Below are 20,973 nucleotides of genomic sequence, written 5' to 3'. Positions count from 1 at the left end.
TTGTTTCCCCTTTTATATTTTCATCATGGATGTATTAAGGCAGTGGCTGAAGTCCTCAGTACACACTGTTATGCTGTGCTGGCCCTTCTGAATTACAGACAGATTGCTGTCCTGGAGGGATTTCTAAACTTTCATTGCAGCATTTCTAGATTTCAGCTTTGGCCACTGGATAAGAAAATATGTCTTGTGCAATGAAGCTGAAGAGAAATCAAATTTTTCTGAAATTAGGGTTATCCTATTTCTGTGGTAGTATTTCTATGCAGAAAGAATTCTTCAGGGTATCTTCAAATCTTCACTGCAGTGTGGCTTGGATGTCAATGCTTGCAATGAAAATCTGTCACATTAGGGGATGCTCACCTCCTGCTTGTGTGATTCCCAGTAGTTTTGTGATGAGTTATCTTGCAGAGTTGTGTGGGATTTTAATATAGTAATCTGTACAGTAATCTGTACATTAGCAGGAGTGTGTCATGTCAGGGCTAAACCATCCTGGCCAAAACAGGAGCCGCAAGTCCCAGTGCATTAAATTCAGTACATTTCAAAATTATGTAAACATAATATATTGAATCAGCTCAGATATCTAGTTTATTAGGCAGAGTTATTTTCTCCTCAGTCTTGACATCAAACCTGAGTACAACTAAATCCACACCTTGAAAAATATGCTGTAACATTGTAAAAAAACTTGTAAAACTAGACTAAGTGTACGAGTAAGGATTTTTCTTTTTGGACTGGGGAGAGGCAATCAGGTTTGGCAGGCTTTCAGTCAAAGCTGGAATATGCAGAGTCTCTCAAACGTGAGCTTCCAAAGGCCTCTGTAGAGTGGCAGGAAAGCTGTGCTGGGTTTCATTTCTCTTTGAGCATGCATCAAGATTAGATGTCGATGAATGTTACTGGCTTTGTAAGATTACTGGATTAGTAGTGATTTAGCTTGTTTTACCATACGTCTTATTTCCTGATCAATGTGACTTTAGTTTTAAACAATTTTGGCATTCACTGCTGTTTCACAATTTATACAACTATGAATTTCAGTAGTGATTTTCAGCATTTTCCCTGTGGTTTCTGGAACAACATCCAGAAATGCCTACTCTGCAACAACATTTTTGGTTTAAAATTGGCAATAATACCTTTTTCTAAGCCAGAAAATTACCATCTCACATTTGAATTGAAAGCTGCCACGTATTTTTAGTGGAGAAGGCACAACCATTTAATTTATCCTCTATATGGGAGAAGTAAGAGCAAGCTGTGGTGCTCTTTAAGGCAAAATATATTTTCACTAGTGAAGACCTATAATTTGTCATATGTAATTTTCCTCGTTTATGTACTTTGTTTATGTCTGTTAGCATAAGAGTCCTAAATGACTCAAGCTGTCTGATCTCCCCCCTTTACTCAGTGTCTAGGAAGATGGGCCAGTGATGCATAAAACCAACTGGTCACCTGGGAAAGGTGGCTCTTTTTTCGGCAAGGAAATTGTGAAGGCTATATGGAAAGTGATGAAAGTGTTCTTTACAGCCATTACCTATGCAAAAAACCCTAAATGTGGGTGTCTTCAGAAAAAGGCTGATTGCTCTGGACTCCTACCACCAGGAAACAGTCACTTTCCTGCCTGTGGATTTTCTGTTCTTTCCAGCGCTAAGAATTCTCTTAGGTGGATCTGCTTGACTTTGTGTGTGCAAACCCATTGATAGCAGGCGAGGGAAAGCTAATCCCAACTGAATTTCAGTCACCTTTGCCTTCTGGAATATATAGAATTTCCCTTGAAGTTTTTACAGAGTCTGCAGTCGCGCAAAACAGACCTACTGGCTCCTTTGATATTTTTAAGCCTCTGCTTCATCAATTGTGCAGGCTTTTGGTTTATTTCCAAGTTCAGTCCAACATTCTGGTTTTGATCTGGAGACCCTGATGGTATTTTTGATCTTTTATCTTGCAATATCTTTGTTTCCTTGTGTTTTCCTAGTGGTGAAGTTGGAGAGAAATAGGAGAGAAATTATTATTTCAGGGTAAAGATTGCAGTGAGGATACGGGGGGATTTTTATATTCTGGGGCACTTGGATGGTCTGACAGATCTGGAGCTTCATTTCAGGAAATGCTACTATATCTTTTCTGTTAAATGCCAAATACTGAAGTTGTGGCTATTTTAAACACACGGATGCTAAAAGATGTTGGAGTGAAGGTTTCTGTTTTATGAAATAGGAGGAAGAATAGAGGAGTAGATGGGCTTTGTGTGGATTCTCAGAAGAGCAAATCTTTTAGTTTGTGAACAGCAGGAAAAGTGGAAATCACATTATCCAGGGTGGCTCAGTCAGTTGCTAGTTAAATGATAAAAGTTTCACAGATAAATTTGTATTTTTCTATAAATGGTGTGAGAAGAATAAAAAAGGTGCCTCCATTTGTTCAAGGAGTTATTTCCAGATTGCTTTTATACTTTATGTGTATATTTAGTTATATGGGGGGGAGTAATTTATATTTGGGGGGAGCTTGTACTTAAAGCTAATTTTGAGGGTGGGTGCTAGTGCTGTTAATTCATTTTTCTGAGGTAGATTTGAAGTGTTGGGGTTTATTTAGTGTATAAACGCAATCAAGGTAAATCTGTATCTTTAAATAGAAGCAGATTCTGACTACTAAATGAAAGTCATGCTTTACCTTCTATAGTGTAAAGGTTTTATTTGGCCTTCCGTGGGAATGAAAGAACATTGTGTTTGCTTCTTGTCCCAAATTTCAATATACTGAGTGGCCTTTGATTCCATGAAAGAGAAAATTGTATGTGGTGGTCTTACCTAACTCAGCTTCTGATACCCATTTTTTAATTGAGTTCCCAGCTAAATATATGCTTTCAAGGGTTATTAAGGTTTGTAAGGATGACAGGAAGGCTGCTCAGTTCCAAGATAATAAAGTCATATAGTGCTATTGAAGATGAATATATGAACAACGTCCTTTTAGAGATAATGTCTTTTTCTTGATATTATTATTTTTACTTATAAAAATAGAAAATTTAAAAAATTGAATTCATACACTTTCTTCTCTGAGTTCCCATATATGCACATAGAAACACAGAACCTGCACTTGGCAATTCCTTTGATTTTGCTCTCTCTTCACTTCTGTGTTTGCTTCCCCCTCTTATTCCTGCTCCTCAGAACTCAAAAATGTTTGTATCAAGGTATTATTCCTAGGCAGGAGTTTCAAGGGTATGATACTGCTATTGTTAGTGCCATGCTAGAAAAGAAATGCCGAGCTGGGAAAGAAGCACAGTAAGGACTTGATTGAACTCCCATAGGTCTTCCATTGAAGATTCTCATTATCTTGTACAGACTTTTGTTCATCTTGTGCTGTGTTGTAGCCTCAGTGACTGCAGGGTAGAAATTCAACTGCTTCGCTTTAGTGCGTGGCGTGTGGATTATTGAATCAAAAATGTGACAGTTATGCATTTGCTATTCAGGAAAAGAAAAAAGGAAAAAAGGAAAACCTTCATCAATTTAAAATTTTTATGAGCGAAATAATGAGATATCATGAAAACAAGAACAAGAGCTCCCGTTTCCAGTCAGATAAAATGGGGTAAAACCACCTAAATTTTTTTTTATGCTAAAGGATGAAACAGTCTTGAAACCACAATTTCTCTACGTGTGTGTTAGCATGCATGAAGTAGTAATTCCATTGATATAGACTTCTTTATTGAGATATACAGGCACTCAGATAATCTTTTTCAATAATTTGGAGAATTTATGTGTATCTTCTATGAAGTTCTGTCGTGCTTCTTGTATGAAAGCACTGACCGAAGCTGCAGCGCGGCGAGATGACACCACTGAAAAGTGCTACAGCTGGGGGAAGGGGCAGCTCTTTATAAAGACACTTCTATGGGAATACGCCTGTGAAGTAATTAGCGATGGCCGCGCGCGTGTTAATTGGCCGAGCCCGCCGTCAGGGCCCCTGCAAGGCGGGGGAGCGGCGCCCCCTGCCGGCCCCGCCCGGGCCCGCCGCGGGGATGGGGGGGGACACGGGCCGAGGGGGGACACAGGGATCTGCTTTTTTGGGAGCGAGTCGCGGTGCCAGGCCTGCCCAGGGCTTCTGGGTGAGGACGTGACCTCCCTAAAAGTTGGTTCAACGATCTCTGAAATAACTGGGGGTCTTTCCGGCAACTTCGAGTGTGCTCTGGGTCCAGCCCGCAAATTCTTGAGACTTCCAGGATTTTGAGGCTTATGTCTAAATACAGAAACCTTTTTTTTCCCGAGAATATTGAACTTTTTATCTTCCGTCTGTTGCCATATATAGGCAAAAAATGCAAATAAATGGTATATAAATTTACATAAATGTACATAAATATATATAGTATATGTACATACTGTATGTATAGCATACATAAAGGATATATATAAATATATACAAAGCTTATATAACAAAAATAGTCTTACTTTATATTATAAATACCAGATTGGCAAAACCACAGTAAAATATTCTTTATCTGCTTGGTCAGATTTTATACAATTAGGTGTAGTTCTGTTTTTTCACCACTGATACATGTTATTTCTCCCAGAAATCCATCAATAAAACCACCTGCTCTGTTTTCACTCTTCTCTTCTTCTGCGTTGTCACACTCCGGTCACAGTTTTGAAACTGCAGAACTTCGTCACTTAGATGGGTGCAGTAGTCCTCATTAATATACAAGTATAATTTATTTTTCTGTAGTTTATTTAAAAATGAATATGTTTTTAATATTTTTTTCCTTTCTTTCAAAATTTAGGTGGAGAACAGGCCAAAGTATTATGGAAGAGAGTAAGTATTTTCCTCTTTTATATATTTGTTGGGTGTATCCAAAAGTTATCGTTCTAGACCTAAAAAAAGAAAGACACAATGGAGGTCTAATAAAATATTTAATTTTACCTTTCACTTCAACTAGGAGCCAAATATATTGAGAGCCTAATGATTTAGCTATGTTTCAGTCCAGCACTGCTGCTCACAATCCATGGATTATGCTGCTGTGTGAGCCTGCATGTTTATTTTGCTTTTCTCATGAGAGTTTGGGAAAAGAAATATTGTCTGAGGTACTTCATCCTTTTTTGGTTCTGGCTGTCGCTTATACGTCCCAGTGGTCCTGCAATGGCCTAGGGAGGAGAGAAGCATGTGTCTCTCTGACTGCCTTTTTGTGTGTGTTCCTATGCTTTCCCCATCCTACACAGCTGTGGAAGTGTGTGTGTATCCTACTGCATGTGTAAATGCCATTCTCCCTGCTGAAGTTATGAGGTTCAAAATACCCAAAGAAGAGGTGTATTTTTATTGTAAGGAATATAACAAACCACTAGAGTATAATTCCTTAGTGCTCAACAGTCTTCTTGCCCCTAAATAGCTTGGAAGGGGCTGGGTCATGCATTGCATGGAGATTTGGGCCGGTGAAGTTGAGGGGCATAGCCACCGCAGCAGCCACCCAGACCTGGCATTTGGCCTTTACTAATCTGCTGAGACCCCAGCCCTTATCTCTTGACTTAGATCCCATGTTCTACTTTTCCTCCCATCCCAGACCATCTGTGTTTAATGATCCTTTTCTACCATCAGAAACCTCAAGAGTCAGTAGCTTTGCCCCTAATTACTGAAGTTTCATTTTTTAAATATTGTCTTTAACAGCAAGGAGTTCAGATCTAGCCACTAGAGTACAACAGAGCTGAAGACAGTACCTAGTTGAGTAACACATCACATTTCCTACAGCAGGACTTGTAAAACCATTGCTGGAGTCTCTTATCCAGGGACCTGCCTGGGTTTGTGGAGCAGCAGGGCTAGTGGAAACTGTAAGATGTCACCTTGGTGAACCTGCCCACGCGAGATCACATTAGTTGTTATCATACAGAAAGAAGCACCGGGGAAGTCCTATAAAAACAATTGACTCAGTGTTTAGTGGTGCTTGGAAAGAGAAAAAGGAATTTTTAGGTAAAGAAACTGAAAAAAAAATATTACTATATAAATCTGTGATGTGGCTGCATTTTAAATAGGGCATATAGTTCTAGTGCCTCTCTACCCCTTCCTCCTCCATCCTTTTTACAAAGGTTGTAGAAGAAATGAAAGGTATGGCGAAGGACAACAATGGTGGAGTAAAGGGATGCAACTAGGGATGGCAGCTCTTACCACAGATAAAAATGAACAGGTCTTCCTCAGTGAGTGTCCAAGGGAGGGACATGCACAGTGTCCTTCTCAAGTTCATTGCCATGGGCAGCTGCAGAGACCAAAAGCACCAAGATCTTAAAGGGCTTACAAGTGAGATTCTCAGATTCATGAAGGGTAAGGTCACAACTGATCAGTCACAATTGTGGCTAAAACCAGTGATGGATGGACAGGGATGTGAAGTGAAAGAAATATGTCACTGCTTCCTACAGTCCTTCCGTAAGCATTTCTTGTCAGCTGCTGTCAGAAGCAGGCATCTGAGTTCAGGGGAACTTGTACCCCGTACAAGCTGTTTTCATGCTCTTAAAAAAATGTACTAAAATATCCATAAGAAAGCTTGGATTATCCAGTGCTTACCACCCATGGATAAAGAAATTTCACAGGTGCCCCAAGTATTTGTGAAATGGATCACAGGGAGAGCTTTTGTCAAAATATCTAACCTACAGCCTGGTATGTTTTATAATACATTTCTTTTGGGGAATAGCTTATGCTCATTATTTGTAATTAGAATTATGAATTGCCTTAAGTTTACTCGTAAAGTCATGCTTAAATTATGTCATTTAGGGGATGATCTTTTCAATTTGGATGGAGCAGTGAGTGTGTTCCCCACCTGTATGGACAGAAAAGATTAATCCATTTACGTTACTTTTAATAAAAAGTCACTCTGGAAAGGTCACCTAAACCTAATATTTTCAACATATATTAGTTATGAAAAGACAACATAAAGAGGATGGAACAACAATTGCATTTACATCCAACGTGTTTTTCTTCTCTTTCACTTCCTCCCCAGAGGCAGTGTTAGGGATGTGCCACTTCATATGTATTGTCAGAAAAGAGAAAATGCTGAAGGCCAGTACCTTTTAGTGCTTTTTTTCAAACAGCAGCAAAAATAGAAACTTTCAAAACTGCTGAAAAGACCCTCAGAGACTTATCAGCTAGCAAAATGTGCGTAGGAGTTAAAACTCAAACTGCTGTCAAGACTGCATTTATACTGATGGAGAAATCACTGCTAAATATTGATTATCATAAGGTTAATTGTGCATCCTAGGCACTCTTTCTTTCTTAAAATAGCAATGACAAAAGAATCAAAGAAGTATTGCTTTTCTCCAACACTGAATGAGGACCTCATTGGAATGAAGAAAACAGTATTTTTCTCAGTACTATTCTGTACCTTCCTCCACTTTAATATATGCAGAATGGAATTTTGAATAGTTGTTTCCATTTTTGTCTCAGTTTCCCTTACAAATTTGAGGAAGCATTGTTAATATAAAAATTAAGCAAACCGATAATAAGAAAGACCTATAATTTTAATTATATTTAAATATTTATGTATATATATATAAAAATAACTACATACTTAAATATAATAATTCAATGTTTTAAAAATGCCCTTGTGCCTAGTTTCCAATTCTGTTCTAAGGCCTCTAGAAAGGAAACGAGGAATAGGGGTGTAGACTGGTAGAAGAGAAAAGTTGTGAAAAGACAGGGTATTTACAGAAAATAATCTTTGGGTGCTGTTGATTGTTATATTGACTGAAACTGCATATAGAGTATAATTTTTGTTTTGTCTCTGTGCTGAACTTGTCCAGGCTGGATGACTGTTCTGCTGCTTGGACACTCTCCTGATGGCTTGGATCATGATGCTCTAGAGTGCTGAAGTTTTCGAATGGTTTCTGGGGTGGAGGAGGAGGTGTTTCTGGTTGGATTGTTGTGTAAGTCACCGGAATGTCTTCCCTTAGGTTTCACGGGATCATTTCTCGGGAGCAAGCAGATGAAATACTTGCTGGCGTAGAAGGAGCATATATTCTTAGAGAAAGCCAGCGGCAACCCGGCTGCTATACTCTTGCTCTCAGGTAAATGGTGTTTTAATAGAGGCTTACAGTTCACATGTAAATGTGTTTAATGGAGGGAATTATATCAGCTTGTCGTAGAAATACATTGTGAAGCATGGAATGCTGCTGCTCAAAGAAGTAAGAGTCTGTTATTAAACTGAATGAAAAATTCAGTTGTAACCCTAGCTACAAACTCACTGCCCCTCACAGGTGCATTTCCTTGAAAATACGTCTACTCCTTGCTTAGCTGTGTCATTCAAAACCTGCCCACGCAAGTCTTAAAGACGCTGTGGGTTAGTGGCAAGAGGACAAGATACTCAGTTGGGTTTTGACAAATCAAACTCATTGGCAATACTTTGCCAATTTTTATAGCATTATTACTTCTGTGAGACATGCACAAACTAAAAGTCTGCATTTTTACCCTTCTGCTGGTAAACTAGGAGGAAAAATCCTTTAAGGACTTACCCCAAGTGTCTGTGATACAGTGCTGAAATCATGCTTAAAATTTGTATTGATGTGCAGATGGTAAAGCTGGAAAAGCTAGTGAGTCATGCCAACTAAAAAGTGGTGTAAATTAAAACCAACTTCTGTCAGCTGAAAAAGAACAAACACAATTTTTTAGGGTTTTGGAGAGAGATTTCAAAATAAAATGTTGAAAAAAATACTAAAGGATGAGAATTGTGGCAAAATGCCTGTTGTTTTGATGCAACAGCATGATTTCTAAACCCATCCGGATAATAATTTGTAGAATCAAAAACTGAATTTGATTATAAATTAGGAATTCATATGAAAAATGTGGGTGAAAAATAAGAGACTTAAACACTTTGATTTGAATTCCTAATAAAGTATGCAGAGACATGCAGTTTTGATGCAATATAAGGACCATTTAACCCAATATCATATCTTTGAATCCTTTAAGCAATAGTGGGATTCCAACCTCAGTGTTGCAAACTGAATGTGCTACTACAGCACTCTGATTTTTAAAACACTTAAAAAAACCCCAATAGATTACACCTGCCATAAATAGGACCAAAGTTTTCCCACATAACTTTAGGTATTTAATTGGGCCCTGAATTAGGAGCTTGGTGTCCCTAGCTTCCTCAGAGAGCGTGATTCAGGCCCTTAGAATTTGAATTACTCGCTAGAGATGCCCATCTCTCTTCACTGAGTGTAAATATGCCCATGGTAGTTAAGCATGGGCTTTCTGCACCTCAAAAATGATTCAGGATGGAAAAGCCTTTAATACAGTTATGCATCCCAGTGTAGGGCCTTGTCAGTGCAAACATGCCTTTCCAATTGCTGTGCTAGTTCCCATAGGAGTTAGATTTAATCACGTACATCTGGGTCACGTAGCTTGTTGTGGAGACTTGGCCTCAGCTCTGTGGTCCAGTCCATGTGATGCAGTCAAGTTTGGGTTCAAACTTGGGTTGGTCTCTCCACAGAGATCCAGTTGCAGATGTGTGCATGTTCCATATGTAATCCAGACATATAGGTTTGTCAGTGAAATCATCTCCTGAGTGTTTTGCCAGTCTGAATTCTCTCTCTCTTTCTTCTCTCCCTCCACTTTTTTTTTGGTGTTTGCAGATTTGGTAATCAGACCCTAAACTACAGGTTGTTCTATGATGGGAAGCACTTTGTTGGGGAAAAAAGGTTCGAATCAATCCACGATCTGGTTACAGATGGCTTGATAACATTGTATATAGAAACAAAGGCTTCTGAGTATATTTCCAAAATGACAACAAACCCCATATATGAGCACATTGGATATGCCACTTTGCTTAGAGAAAAAGTGTCTCGGAGGCTGAGCAGAACAAAAAATGAATCCTCAAGAAAAGCAAGTGTAACGAGTGAAGAAAATACTCCAGTTGAAAAGGTAAGTAATCGGTTTCAAATTTGGGGAATTAATAACTGTCTTTCTATCAAATCTGAGAGGAATACTTTGATAAGTATTGCTTTCTCACTGAAAAGTTTACATCCTGTTAATATGATATTGGCTCCAAACTCATATTTGACTGGAGCTTATGGTGAAAACTTTCCAATAAGTACCAAATGCAAATGTTTTCACCATGAAAATATAATGGTATATACCATTTAACTTAAGAACTGCATCTAAAATTGATCACAAGTTATATTCATCCATGTATGCTCAAGCATTTTCCACAGTAGGATTGTGAATCTGGTTCCCACTGACCCTTCACCACAGCTCAAGTTTGTTACCTTTCTGTACATGGTCCAAAGCTCCTCTTCTCTGCCAAGCCTTTGGTGGATGGGTCTCAAATTGGAATACTGTGTGTTTTCTTCCCTTTCTTCTCATGGATCTTAAATTGGGATGTTATCTGTTTACTTCCATTTCTTCTTGCTCTTCTCATTTGAAGTGGGCTTTCCTTGATCTCCTTCTGTCATGCACCTGTATCCCATAGCATTGTATGGACTAGGACTTATTTATAGGATGATAAATTGAGAATTCTGTGCAATTAGGATTCATATGAAGATGTAAAATTAGGAATTATTTTACATATGAGAAGCAGCCTTGTAAGCAGTGACGTGGATGTTTTCATTTCCTGGGTGGTAAGGCAGTAAGAACTGTCAAAGAAAACTTTTTTTTGAGTCTGGTCCTTGTGCTGGATTGACTTACTGACATTTGTTAAGTGCACTTCTGCAGCATGACTGTTGATTTTAGTGTTCAGTATGGTGGCTAGCTAGTTGGGAACTAGAGACAGTTTGGGAAGCAGGGAGTGAATTTGCTGTCATGCAGTCATGAAGAACATGAAAAGAGATCAGCTTCTCTGTATGTATCCTCGTCTGTCTTGGACGTTTCTGGCAGAATTATCTGTTGGGTTCACATATCTACATTGGCTGATTATGTACTGGTTTGGATTTCTCGGTAATAATAATTGCTTGAATGACATGTAAACATCCTCTGTAACAAATTAATTCCATTAACAATGACATTTTTTAGGGAAGGTGTACTGACACAGGGAAGGCCTTTGGAGAGTGGTACAACAACAACTTCTCCATTTACGTTTTATTTCTAAATTTATCTACTGATGACAATAGCTTTTGGTTCAATTGAATGGTATTTTAGTATCTAAGAGGAGTAGATGCCATTAAAACATCCAATGCTCCTTCAGTTGATTCCTGTGATTGGACACTAATTGATATTTAATTCTGTAACAGACATAAGAAAGGGAATTTTTGCTTTATTTAAAGCACAATAAGACGTAGTGCAGTGTGACAAACTTTTTTTGTGTTGGTGTTCTTGTGTAACAGAATGGTCCAGAGGTCGTTCTGGAACTGGACCATCACTGGGATGATTGTAAATATTATTACATTACTGTAGTGCAATAAAGCAATCCTGACAATCGAAGATCATGCTACATTCTCTAGGAAATCAGGAGAATTTGTTTTGTGCAAGGAAAAATACAGTTCCAAAATTGTTTCATTTTACTTGCAGTTCTTGCAGTTGAGCAGCAATGGTCTTTTTTAATTCTCAAAGGCCTCAGAGGGGTTTGCTCTAGTACTGTGTATTTCACAACAGATTGTCTTTTCTGTTGTGCTCGGGGTTGGATGTCATTCTTAAGGTTGGTACTGTAAAAACTCTTTTAGGCCAACAGAAGGCAAACTGTTGCTGAAGGGACCTGTGCCCTCTCTCCTTCATCACTGACTCTTTGCTGACCTACTGTTTTATGCAGCTACACAATAGGTGACATCAAAAAATGGCTCTAGATTAAAACTGACCCAGCTAGAAGAAAAAACACATGAATTTTCAGCCAGATCTGCTACCTGATCCACCTCACATGAGTGGAAATGCAGCACAGAGGAGAAAGTAAGACTCTTCTCTCATAACAGCTCAAAAAAATTATCATCTTGGCTTAAAGTGAGTGGCGTGCTGCATTCTTAGTTCCAGATACCTGTGCTTGAAAATGTTTGGACTTGTAACACACTGTCAATAGTGAAAACACATCTCTGGACCTCATTAGTGATTGTATTAGGTCTTCTTTTGCATTGTAGCTGAATGAAATTTAAATGTTTAGAGTATTATTTACCTCTGAGGTGGTTCATGATGCGAAAGGCAGTACCCCCGGTCCTTACCCTACAAGGACTGGTGCTCATATAGATTTCTGTATGTGCAGGCAGTAGCAGCCTGCAAGGCTAGGCTGTATGGCTGTGCTGTCATGTAAAAATAGCTGGCTTCAGTTAAGCCACTATATTGTTGGCAACCCTTTCTGCCTTCTTCCCACTGAGGGGAAGAGCAGAAGGAGGAATAGCAGCTGTTTCTAACATATTTTCCTTGCCAGGAGAAGTAGGAGCAATCACAGCTATAAGAGGAGTGGGCTAAATAGGCAAGGGAATCTGCTCACAAGCTGAAGACCTGGTGTAGCAGCTGAAGCCTATGTTGATGGTCAGGATTCCCAGTGGGCTTCTCTATTGGTACCAGTTCTTTTCTAGCATCTCATGTGAAAAAAGATCACATCAACTAAATTATTAGCAACTGAAAAAAAGCTCGCAGAAGTCTGTATGGTGAAGCCTACCATAGCTGCTTTTGATATATTCCTGGGGGAAGCTCATGGTATGTTTGATAGCAGACAAAGACTCAGGGGTCATCTTCCCATTTGTTCCTTTCAATAGACTCAGATAAAGTATGGACTGGGCTTTGGAATAAACCGGTGAATTTTTGAGCATTTGTTAGTACTAACATATAGGGACTAAGGAGGATAAAGGGAATGTAATGTTTGTTTTTATATAAACTTTAGAAGTCCTCAAATACAACAATATTATGGGGAAGTAATAGTTCAGTGAGAGCTGTATCAGATGTTTTGCTTAAGGCTGCCGTGTGTTGTACAGCATTTTAGGCAAAGGCCATGGTTTGCCCACAAATCACAACCTTCACTCACTTCAATTACTGCAATAAATTTCAGACCCCTAGAAGTAAGTGAATGAATATTCAGCATGACGTTTTTCTGCAAAGCAAATTCTTTGCTGCATGTGTGAAAAATCATTGATTTTTTTTTTTCTCTGGCCAGTTTAACAGGTAAAATGTTGTTTTTCAATTACTGAGCTGGTTTATTTGAAAGTGCTGCCTAGAGTATTTTGAATGTTTCAGAAATGGTGGGAGAAAGCCATACATGCAGGACAGAAACTTTCATTATATCTCAGGAATAAGATGAGAATTCAATGCTTTAAGGTTAAGCATCAGTACTCCTCTTACCGATTAGGCTCTTTACAAGTGAGATTTTGTTTCATACTGAAACAAATTCCAGAGTGTGAAAGTGCAGCTGAAGGCATTCATCTCCTCAGTGGGTTTGTTAACGCCATCCAGGGAGTCTGTTCGTTCTGTCACCTCCCATGTTGACAGCAGAGATTATTCGATGTCTCAGTCACTCCAGTGCCACTGCTCCCCATGGGGTAGGTGGGTGGAGAGGGGCCACCAAGGCACAGGCTGGCAGGAGGAGCAAGCATTCAGATCAAATGTCTTGGTACTGCCTGGGGTACCTGTCTGTTCCCATAATGATAATTTCTTTGAGGTTGTAATTAGTGGAGTCATGCCCATTCCAGAAGGGAGATGTGATAATTGGGCTGGATTAAGCTGTTGTTGTTCATGTCTTCTTATCCAACGCTTTTTGCAATAGGCCTAAGAAAACATTTATGCTTTAAAGTATTTAATGCGGGTGTTTCATCCAGAAGTTATTTCTGTCTGACTTTAGGAAGCCGCTTGATTTTTAGACACAGCTTCCAAATTTTGGTCTGAATAGTTTAACAGGTGTTTAATCTGAAAGGAGCCATGATGATTTTAAGGAATGAAGTGTTGTGGGAGAACAGCGTGCTGCAAATACTTTCTTACTGGTGTAGGCACTTGTCATTTTAATGGGATCCAGCTTCAACAAGGATTTTGGATAGAGAAATTGGGTTTTTTTGCAAAGAACATTTGAAGATCACATGTTGTCTGTTTAGGGTTATGATTTAAACTTGGGCAAGTTGTGATCACCTGCTTTATGTTTGTTCTGCTTATGGAATGCTGTACTTGCGTCAAATAAACACATACTAGAAGATGTAGAGCAGATAAGTACCTGGTACTGGTACATACTGTAATTAATTGCCAGTAGTTCAAGTTAATGGTGAATGTAGAAGAATTGTAACTTGCTGTAAGCAATTAATCTTCACATTTAGGAGAGAAAAAATTGCAGTAGACTGTCAGTAAAATATGTAGTTCTGAAACATTTATCGCTATTACATTTTCCTGCAAATGCTGCTCTTAACTGCGTCAGCAGTCTTTGTGTCCCAGACAAGGGGAAAAAAAATCTTCCAGTCTAATGTAATCCTACCTCAGCAAGTGTAATTTGGGAAAATATATTCAAAGAATTGAAATGTTGGAAGTAAATGCAAGCTGAAGTTTCCTGAATGCTCTAATCAGGTAAAATCTGTTGCAGTTGCTGATGAGAAGTCATCATGGTTCCCTGCTCTTGCACTTTCAATCCTGCTCCTGTGACCTGCCCTGTGCACTACTGCAGCCATCCCTTGCCTTGAGTGGGACCTGGATGCCCTGTGTCAGGCAAAGGCTGTGCCCCACACCTTGTTTCTTTGCTAAGCTGGTCTGATGAAAACAGTCATCATCATCATCATCATGGCTAGGCTTCGCGAACGAAGATTTGGGAAGGCTCTATCCACATTTGCTGCAGGCACGCTGGTGGCTTATGAGGCCAATACGTGACAGACAAATCCGATTGCAAAAGGCACAGCAGAAAGACTCCTTAGATGGTGTATTCTGCAATACACGGTTCTTTCTGCGTTGCCTTTTTTCCTCGAGGGTGATCCTGCGTGTGTTCTCAAAGGAGACAGCTGCGTTATAGATGGTGTGTCTCCAGGCCTCCCGATTTGAGGCCAGAGTAGACCAGTTATGGTGATCAATATGGCCAAGGCTGAGATGTTGTTTCAGGGAGTCCTTGTATCTTTTCTTCGGGGCTCCTCTCATGCGGCAGCCAGTGGCAAGTTCACCGTAAAGCAAGATCTTGGGAAGGCGGTGGTCCTTCATCCTGGAGACGTGCCCTGCCCAACGCAGCTGTGTTCTCATCAGCATAGCCTCGATACTTGTGATAGCTGCTTGCTCTAGAACAGATGTGTTGGTCACATAGTCTGACCAGTGGATGTTAAGGATTGTACGGAGGCAGCGTTGATGGAAGCGTTCTAAGAGACGCAGGTGGTGGCGGTAGATGACCCATGATTCAGATCCATATAAGAGAGTAGACAACACAATGGCTCTGTAAACACTGATCTTGGTGCTTTTCTTCAAGTGTTTATTACGCCATACTCTTTTATGGAGTTTTCCAAAAGCACTATATGCCTTTGCTAATCTGTTGTCTATCTCTCCGTCAATCTTACCATCTGAGGAGATGAGGCTACCGAGGTAATTAAACTGTTGGACTGATTTGAGCTCTGATTGACCAATGGTGATGTGGGGATGATGGGGGACATCCTGAGGTGCAGGCTGATGGAGGACCTCTGTCTTCTTTAAGCTGACCTCCAGACCAAAGAGCTCAGCAGCATCTGCAAAGCAGGATGTTAAACGCTGCAGAGCTGCTTCTGTGTGGGCAACAAGGGCAGCGTCATCAGCATAAAGCAGCTCCCGGACAAGATGAAAACAGTAAGCTGGAGTTAAAGAAAACCTTTGGCAGCATTTGAGCTTAATGTGTTTGCAAAAAGAATGATCTTAACCTATCTGTCAGGGGACAAACTGTTGGTAAATGCAGTAAAGATTAAGGAAGGCTTTTTCAGTGCCAGGTCTCTGCTTACATGGATCCTGGCAAAGCTCCCATCAACTTCTCTCCTAGTCAGATCTGGCTCAAACATACCAGCTCAAAAATACTGGCTCAGTTCAAACATACCGGTTGTACATGAAATATGAGTTTGCTTGAAGCCTGGACTGGAGTGTTTGTTCTGCTCTCTGGATGCAAGTACATGCCAGAAGCAGCACGAGACATTTAATGATGATGGTTTGTACAGAACAGTGTAGCAGTTCGAGCTAAACCAAGAGCAAGCTGTATGTGGAGTCTACACTTCACAGAAGGACAATGCAGAAAACTGTTGCTGTTTGACATGGTAACCTCTCTGTATCTGTTTTGCTGTAACTCATAACTGGACCTTGAAGTGCAAATGACAGAGCCCATAGTTAATACTGCAGCTAGAACTAAAGAGCTGAAATGATAAGCATATTATGGAGTCTGGGAGGCTGTAGATTTCCTTGGCAGAAAATCCAACACCAGTAATAGACAGATAAGCTATTCCTATTAAGGCAAAGGTGACAGAAAAGGAAGAATAACTTTGCTAGCACTTGTAGTTGATATTACTGTCCTCATTAGTTATGCTGCTCACACACAGTTTCCCACAGAAGAAAATGCAGGACTTCCAGGAAAAATATTTTCTAACATCCCCTAATTGAAGATGTAATCTGGTTTGGAAACTATATTTTAGGGGCACTGCAGTTTTTCTTACATCAAAACTCTACAAGAGACAGTCAATTTTAAGACAGCCTCGGTTTCGTTCAATTTTTGTAAGTATTTGCAAATACAAAATCTACATTGTTATTCACACCACGTTCCTTTCTGAAGGGTTTTTAGCCTCATACTTGCCACTCCAATTTTGTATCTTCATTGAATTTTCTAACTGCCGTTAGCCAATAATAAAGAAATCTTTTCAGTCTTCCATTTATTCATTATTCTTCCAATTCTGCAGCTCCTCTAAACTTCTAATGGTCCTATTACAGGTTGCTAGATAGTGTTTAATTCTCTGCTGGGATGTCTATCCAGATGCTGAGCATTTCCTTCCACAGGAGGGCTGCAGGGTACTGTGCTGTCCCAGCAGCAGATCTTGGGGTTAAGAAGATAATGAGCAGAAACATCTGTTCCTGCAGACTCTGGGCTAGAAACACACTGATAATTTGAGGTGATGTGTTTTACATTGCCTTCAACTCCCTGCTTTTTGCAGCATGCTTGGTCAGAACAAATTAAAATGCTCAGTTCTACATGGTCATTAACAACTGACCGTCTTTTATTAGAGGCTATAATCTCACTCCTGTATGCACAACCACAGAATTCACAAGGGACTTCTCCCTGCCTGTACTGATTTTGCCTAGAAGATGCTCAGACACCACACTGATAAAAGCAACATAAAGCCTACACACAGAGGTGGCCTTTATCTGCAGAGTTAAGCAATACATGCAGGGATAAAAGGTGTGTGGCATTTTTGCTGCTAGAAGCAACAAACTAATACATCAAAATGACTTTGGGAGTAATGAATTCCTCTCATCAGTCACTCAGGCTTGTCCTGCAAAAGTAATATTCTACACACAGGTTACTTACATGTACATACTTAATTGTAGCGTGTCCTGACATGAGTACTTAACTACATACCTGACTGTCTTCTTTAAATAACTGTTAGCAATTCAGCAGTGATTCCATCCAGAATATTCTTTGGTATTATACCACAGCGAGGAGGAGTTTATATTAATACAGTAGATCTACTAGCATATGTATTTTAGTAAACAGTTTTGTATTTCAAATGACAAATATCATCACACTGAAAATATAGGCAGCTGTTCGTTTTCTTTTGCCCTTCAGTATTGGCATTCTGTTGTGTTTTCCAGCTGTGTCTTTTTACAGCTTTTTGTTTGTTTAAAGCATCATAAATATAAAATGGGCAATATATAAGATATAAAAATAAGAAAGCTACCATAGTACAATCATGGAAAGCATCTTTCAATTCCTTCCCTCTAGCTGTCTATGTTTATGCACAGTATAAGGGACACTGCTTTGTAGTTGACTGCGGCACTCCTATTGCCTAATATTTTACCTCATTAAGCAAGGATTTTTGAAAGGAATAATTTGGATTAATTTTAACAGTAGTGGAAATCGAGGGAATCAAGAGAAAGAGAGGTTCCATTGCAAAGTATTTGCTTACTTTGCTTCCCTGAACTGTTAACATCTCTCCAGGTTCCTGGTTTATGTTATGTTATTACTGTCAGCTTAGAATTCATTTTTGCCTTAAGCATATAAGTGATATGATTATGCCTGAAGAGAGCTTGTAAGTTGGAGACAATACTGATTTACACAAATGACATGATGCAGTGGGTATAATCTGATCCAAATACTACTGAATTAAGGGGAAAACCCCCAAGGATTTCACTGAGTCTTGGAGCAATTCAGGGCATCGCTAAGCATATGGAGCAAAGGTAAATATGAAGTTTGTTACCACCAAAGTGCTTCCCAATCCAGAGTTTTTGAAAGGTAGCCGAGTGGAAGTGATGTGAAACCTTCATGTCTGAATACCACAACTGTAGATTGAAATTTTCTCGAATGAGAATGTCAGTTTAGTACTAAAAAATTATTCAATACACCAGAAGCGCTTATAATAGTCTTAAGGCAAATGCCACTTGGCTCTTCAAGTACAGTACTATATCTGCAGCTAGGCTCTGCTGAATACATAAATTAATCTTTTTCTCCTGGGTATTTTCCTGTTATGAGCATGTTAATAATTCTACCAAAGCTAAGTGTTTGTTGCATAAAACCCATGCTTGCTTCAATGTATTAAAAATAAAAGCTTACATGAGGGTATTTTATCTTAGCTTTTATATTCTTTACACAGTTTGATGGCATTAAATTCGTATAAACAAACTTCCATAGGGATTGGGATGGAGCCTTCAGCGTAAACATTTCATTTGTCTAGCCACTGGAAAATGAAAAGACATTTTTTAAGTAAAAATCTATAGTTGATTATCTTGCATGAATCTTGAGACACTGTGTAGGAATAGGCACTAAAATTTTACAAGCACCTTTGAACTGCCATGTTTTGATCTTGGAAGACAAGTGTTCCACTTCTTAAGTATAAGAGAGGTATTAATTTTTGGTGGTGGTGGACTTTGAATTAGTGTCAAAAGGAAAGTATTTAAATAGTGACTAGTATTTTTTCTTTATATTTTGATTAGAAAATTTTTAGTCACGTGCATGTTTAGGTTATACGTTTTCTTGGCTAATCATAAGGAAAAAATAATCTGTCCTCTGTGTTCCTGATGGACATGACAAGAGATGATAGAACTGAAACACAGTGACATGGACATTGCAGGTTAGCTATTAAGGGGGGGGGGGCAAAAGAACCAACAGTGAAACACTGGGGAAGAGTGCCTGGGAGGGGGTAACAAAATCACCCTCATTGTAAGGCATAGAAACATGTTAGAAAACATCTGGAAGAAATGGCATGTGTACCTGAGGCAGACACTGCCTACAGTGTCTTCTAGTCCTTTTCTCTCTGGTTTTTTGGATGTGAAAATACATTATTTAGGCTCTGATTCATCTTGGCTAGATCAAGACATCTTACTAATAAAGCTAAGGAGCAGTTATTTGATTCCTCCCAATGGGAGAAGGGTACATTCCACCTTCAATTCAGAATTGCCACTGCACTAGACAGGAATTAACAGCAGCCACAACCCTAATGTCCAAGACTTCCACAAAAGGCTTAATGCTACCCACGATACACTAAGTTCTTCCTCTTCTGTATCCTCTGCAGACCTGCCAAGGAAAGCCTGGTTTTCTATGTCCCTATGAGCTGACCGGCACTTGTCCCATCATGCTCTAGATATTATCCTTTCTGACCATAAAATGTGTATGTCATATTCACAGAGTGTCTTCTTCCATACTCCAGGTGCAGTAGGTTTCACCCCTGAGGCATGTGGGTACTTGACTGAACTCAGGTGCAGAGCCCCAGCAAATGCCCTCTTTTTTTGTCTGGGCTCTCACCACAGTGAGCCAGGTTAGCAGCCTGCACTCACACCCTGCAGCTGGGATACTGGGAATCCAGGTGCAGGTATCTCCCTGGTCACCTTCAGGCTGGGTCAGCAGCTGCCAGTCGGTCACGGTCTCAGGTAGTAGAACTCGACAGTGATGCCAGGCAGGAGAAGGCAGCAGCCTCAGCAGAATGACAGCTAGTACTGGCTGTAGAGAAGCATGTGCTGTTGACTGTTCTCAGCTGAGTTTTGACTGCAAAGGTCAGGAACCAGTGTTTTTTATAACTGCTCATATTTGGAGAAGAGGACTCTGTGGTGTGAGAAGTACAAATCGTAACAGTGGGCTCTTTCTTGTAATGTATTCTCAGCCCTGGAGAACAGTGGGACTGCTCACAGTCATCAGCATGGCTTATAAAGAATGAATACTGCCAGTTAGACTTGATTGCCTTTTTGGTAGATTTACAAAAGTACGGAATGAAAAGAATGCAGCAGATGCAGAATAATTGGATTTTTAGCAAAGTAGTACAATGTCTCATGAAATCACACTCTTGACATTAATTCAAATTGGTTGGCTCATGAACATGGTTTCATGGACCAAAAATAGGTAGAGGAATTTCAAGCAAAGAATAGAGATAGACAACAACGTGATAAACTGGGGAAAAGTGGCTGATGAAGTACTTCAGGGACAGGAGTTTCATTTAAAATTTTTATTGATCTGGAAAAAGTGCAAATAAGATATTACCAAAAACTCAGGATGGTTTGGCCTATGATGTCACTCAGTATAAGAATTTAATCCCTAGGAACATAATGCGTGTCTATGACAGAAATATCAAGAGAATCTCAATTAGAATTTGTAAGCAGACAATTTGGCATGTTTTAAGCACATAGAAAGGAGCCAAGCCACATACCTGCAGTAGCTTTTCTTTGGGGAGAATCATTTGCATTTAAGCCAGGTGTGCCACTATTAAGCAGGGGCTGGAGGTGACAAAGGGGAACATTGCCATACCTTCAGGAGAAATTGTCTCCACTGCTTGTGGAGATGTTACACTTTGAAAGCCTCTTTCCCTGATTTTCTGCTGGTTCATCCATCCATCAAAACAGTACCTATTGCTGTGGTAACTCATCCCCTTTTGGCAAGCTGTAAGCCAGAAATAGTGCTTCACCTTCTCAGGTTAATTGTGCTCAGTACCTGTAGGCAGGGAGAGGTGGAAAGTCCAGGCCAGGTGCCATTTG

General features: G+C 39.7%; 1 protein-coding gene across 1 annotated transcript in view; it reads left to right on the top strand.

The window, feature by feature from the left end:
- The window catches only part of CHN2 (chimerin 2), a 167,073-nt gene that overhangs the window by 89,672 nt on the left and 56,428 nt on the right, over positions 1–20,973 (top strand). The window contains exons 4-6 of the mRNA XM_027723778.2: positions 4,730–4,761; positions 7,878–7,991; positions 9,555–9,843. Of these exons, the coding sequence (XP_027579579.1) occupies positions 4,730–4,761; positions 7,878–7,991; positions 9,555–9,843 (435 nt within the window). The remainder of the gene's footprint in view (positions 1–4,729; positions 4,762–7,877; positions 7,992–9,554; positions 9,844–20,973) is intronic.

Source organism: Pipra filicauda, unplaced genomic scaffold (genome assembly GCF_003945595.2).
Source record: "Pipra filicauda isolate LSUMZ 115617 unplaced genomic scaffold, ASM394559v2 scaffold84_size4826128_pilon, whole genome shotgun sequence".
Classification (NCBI taxonomy): domain Eukaryota; kingdom Metazoa; phylum Chordata; class Aves; order Passeriformes; family Pipridae; genus Pipra; species Pipra filicauda.
The sequence above is the reverse complement of the archived record's forward strand: the minus strand, read 5'-3'. Positions and strand labels throughout refer to the sequence as shown.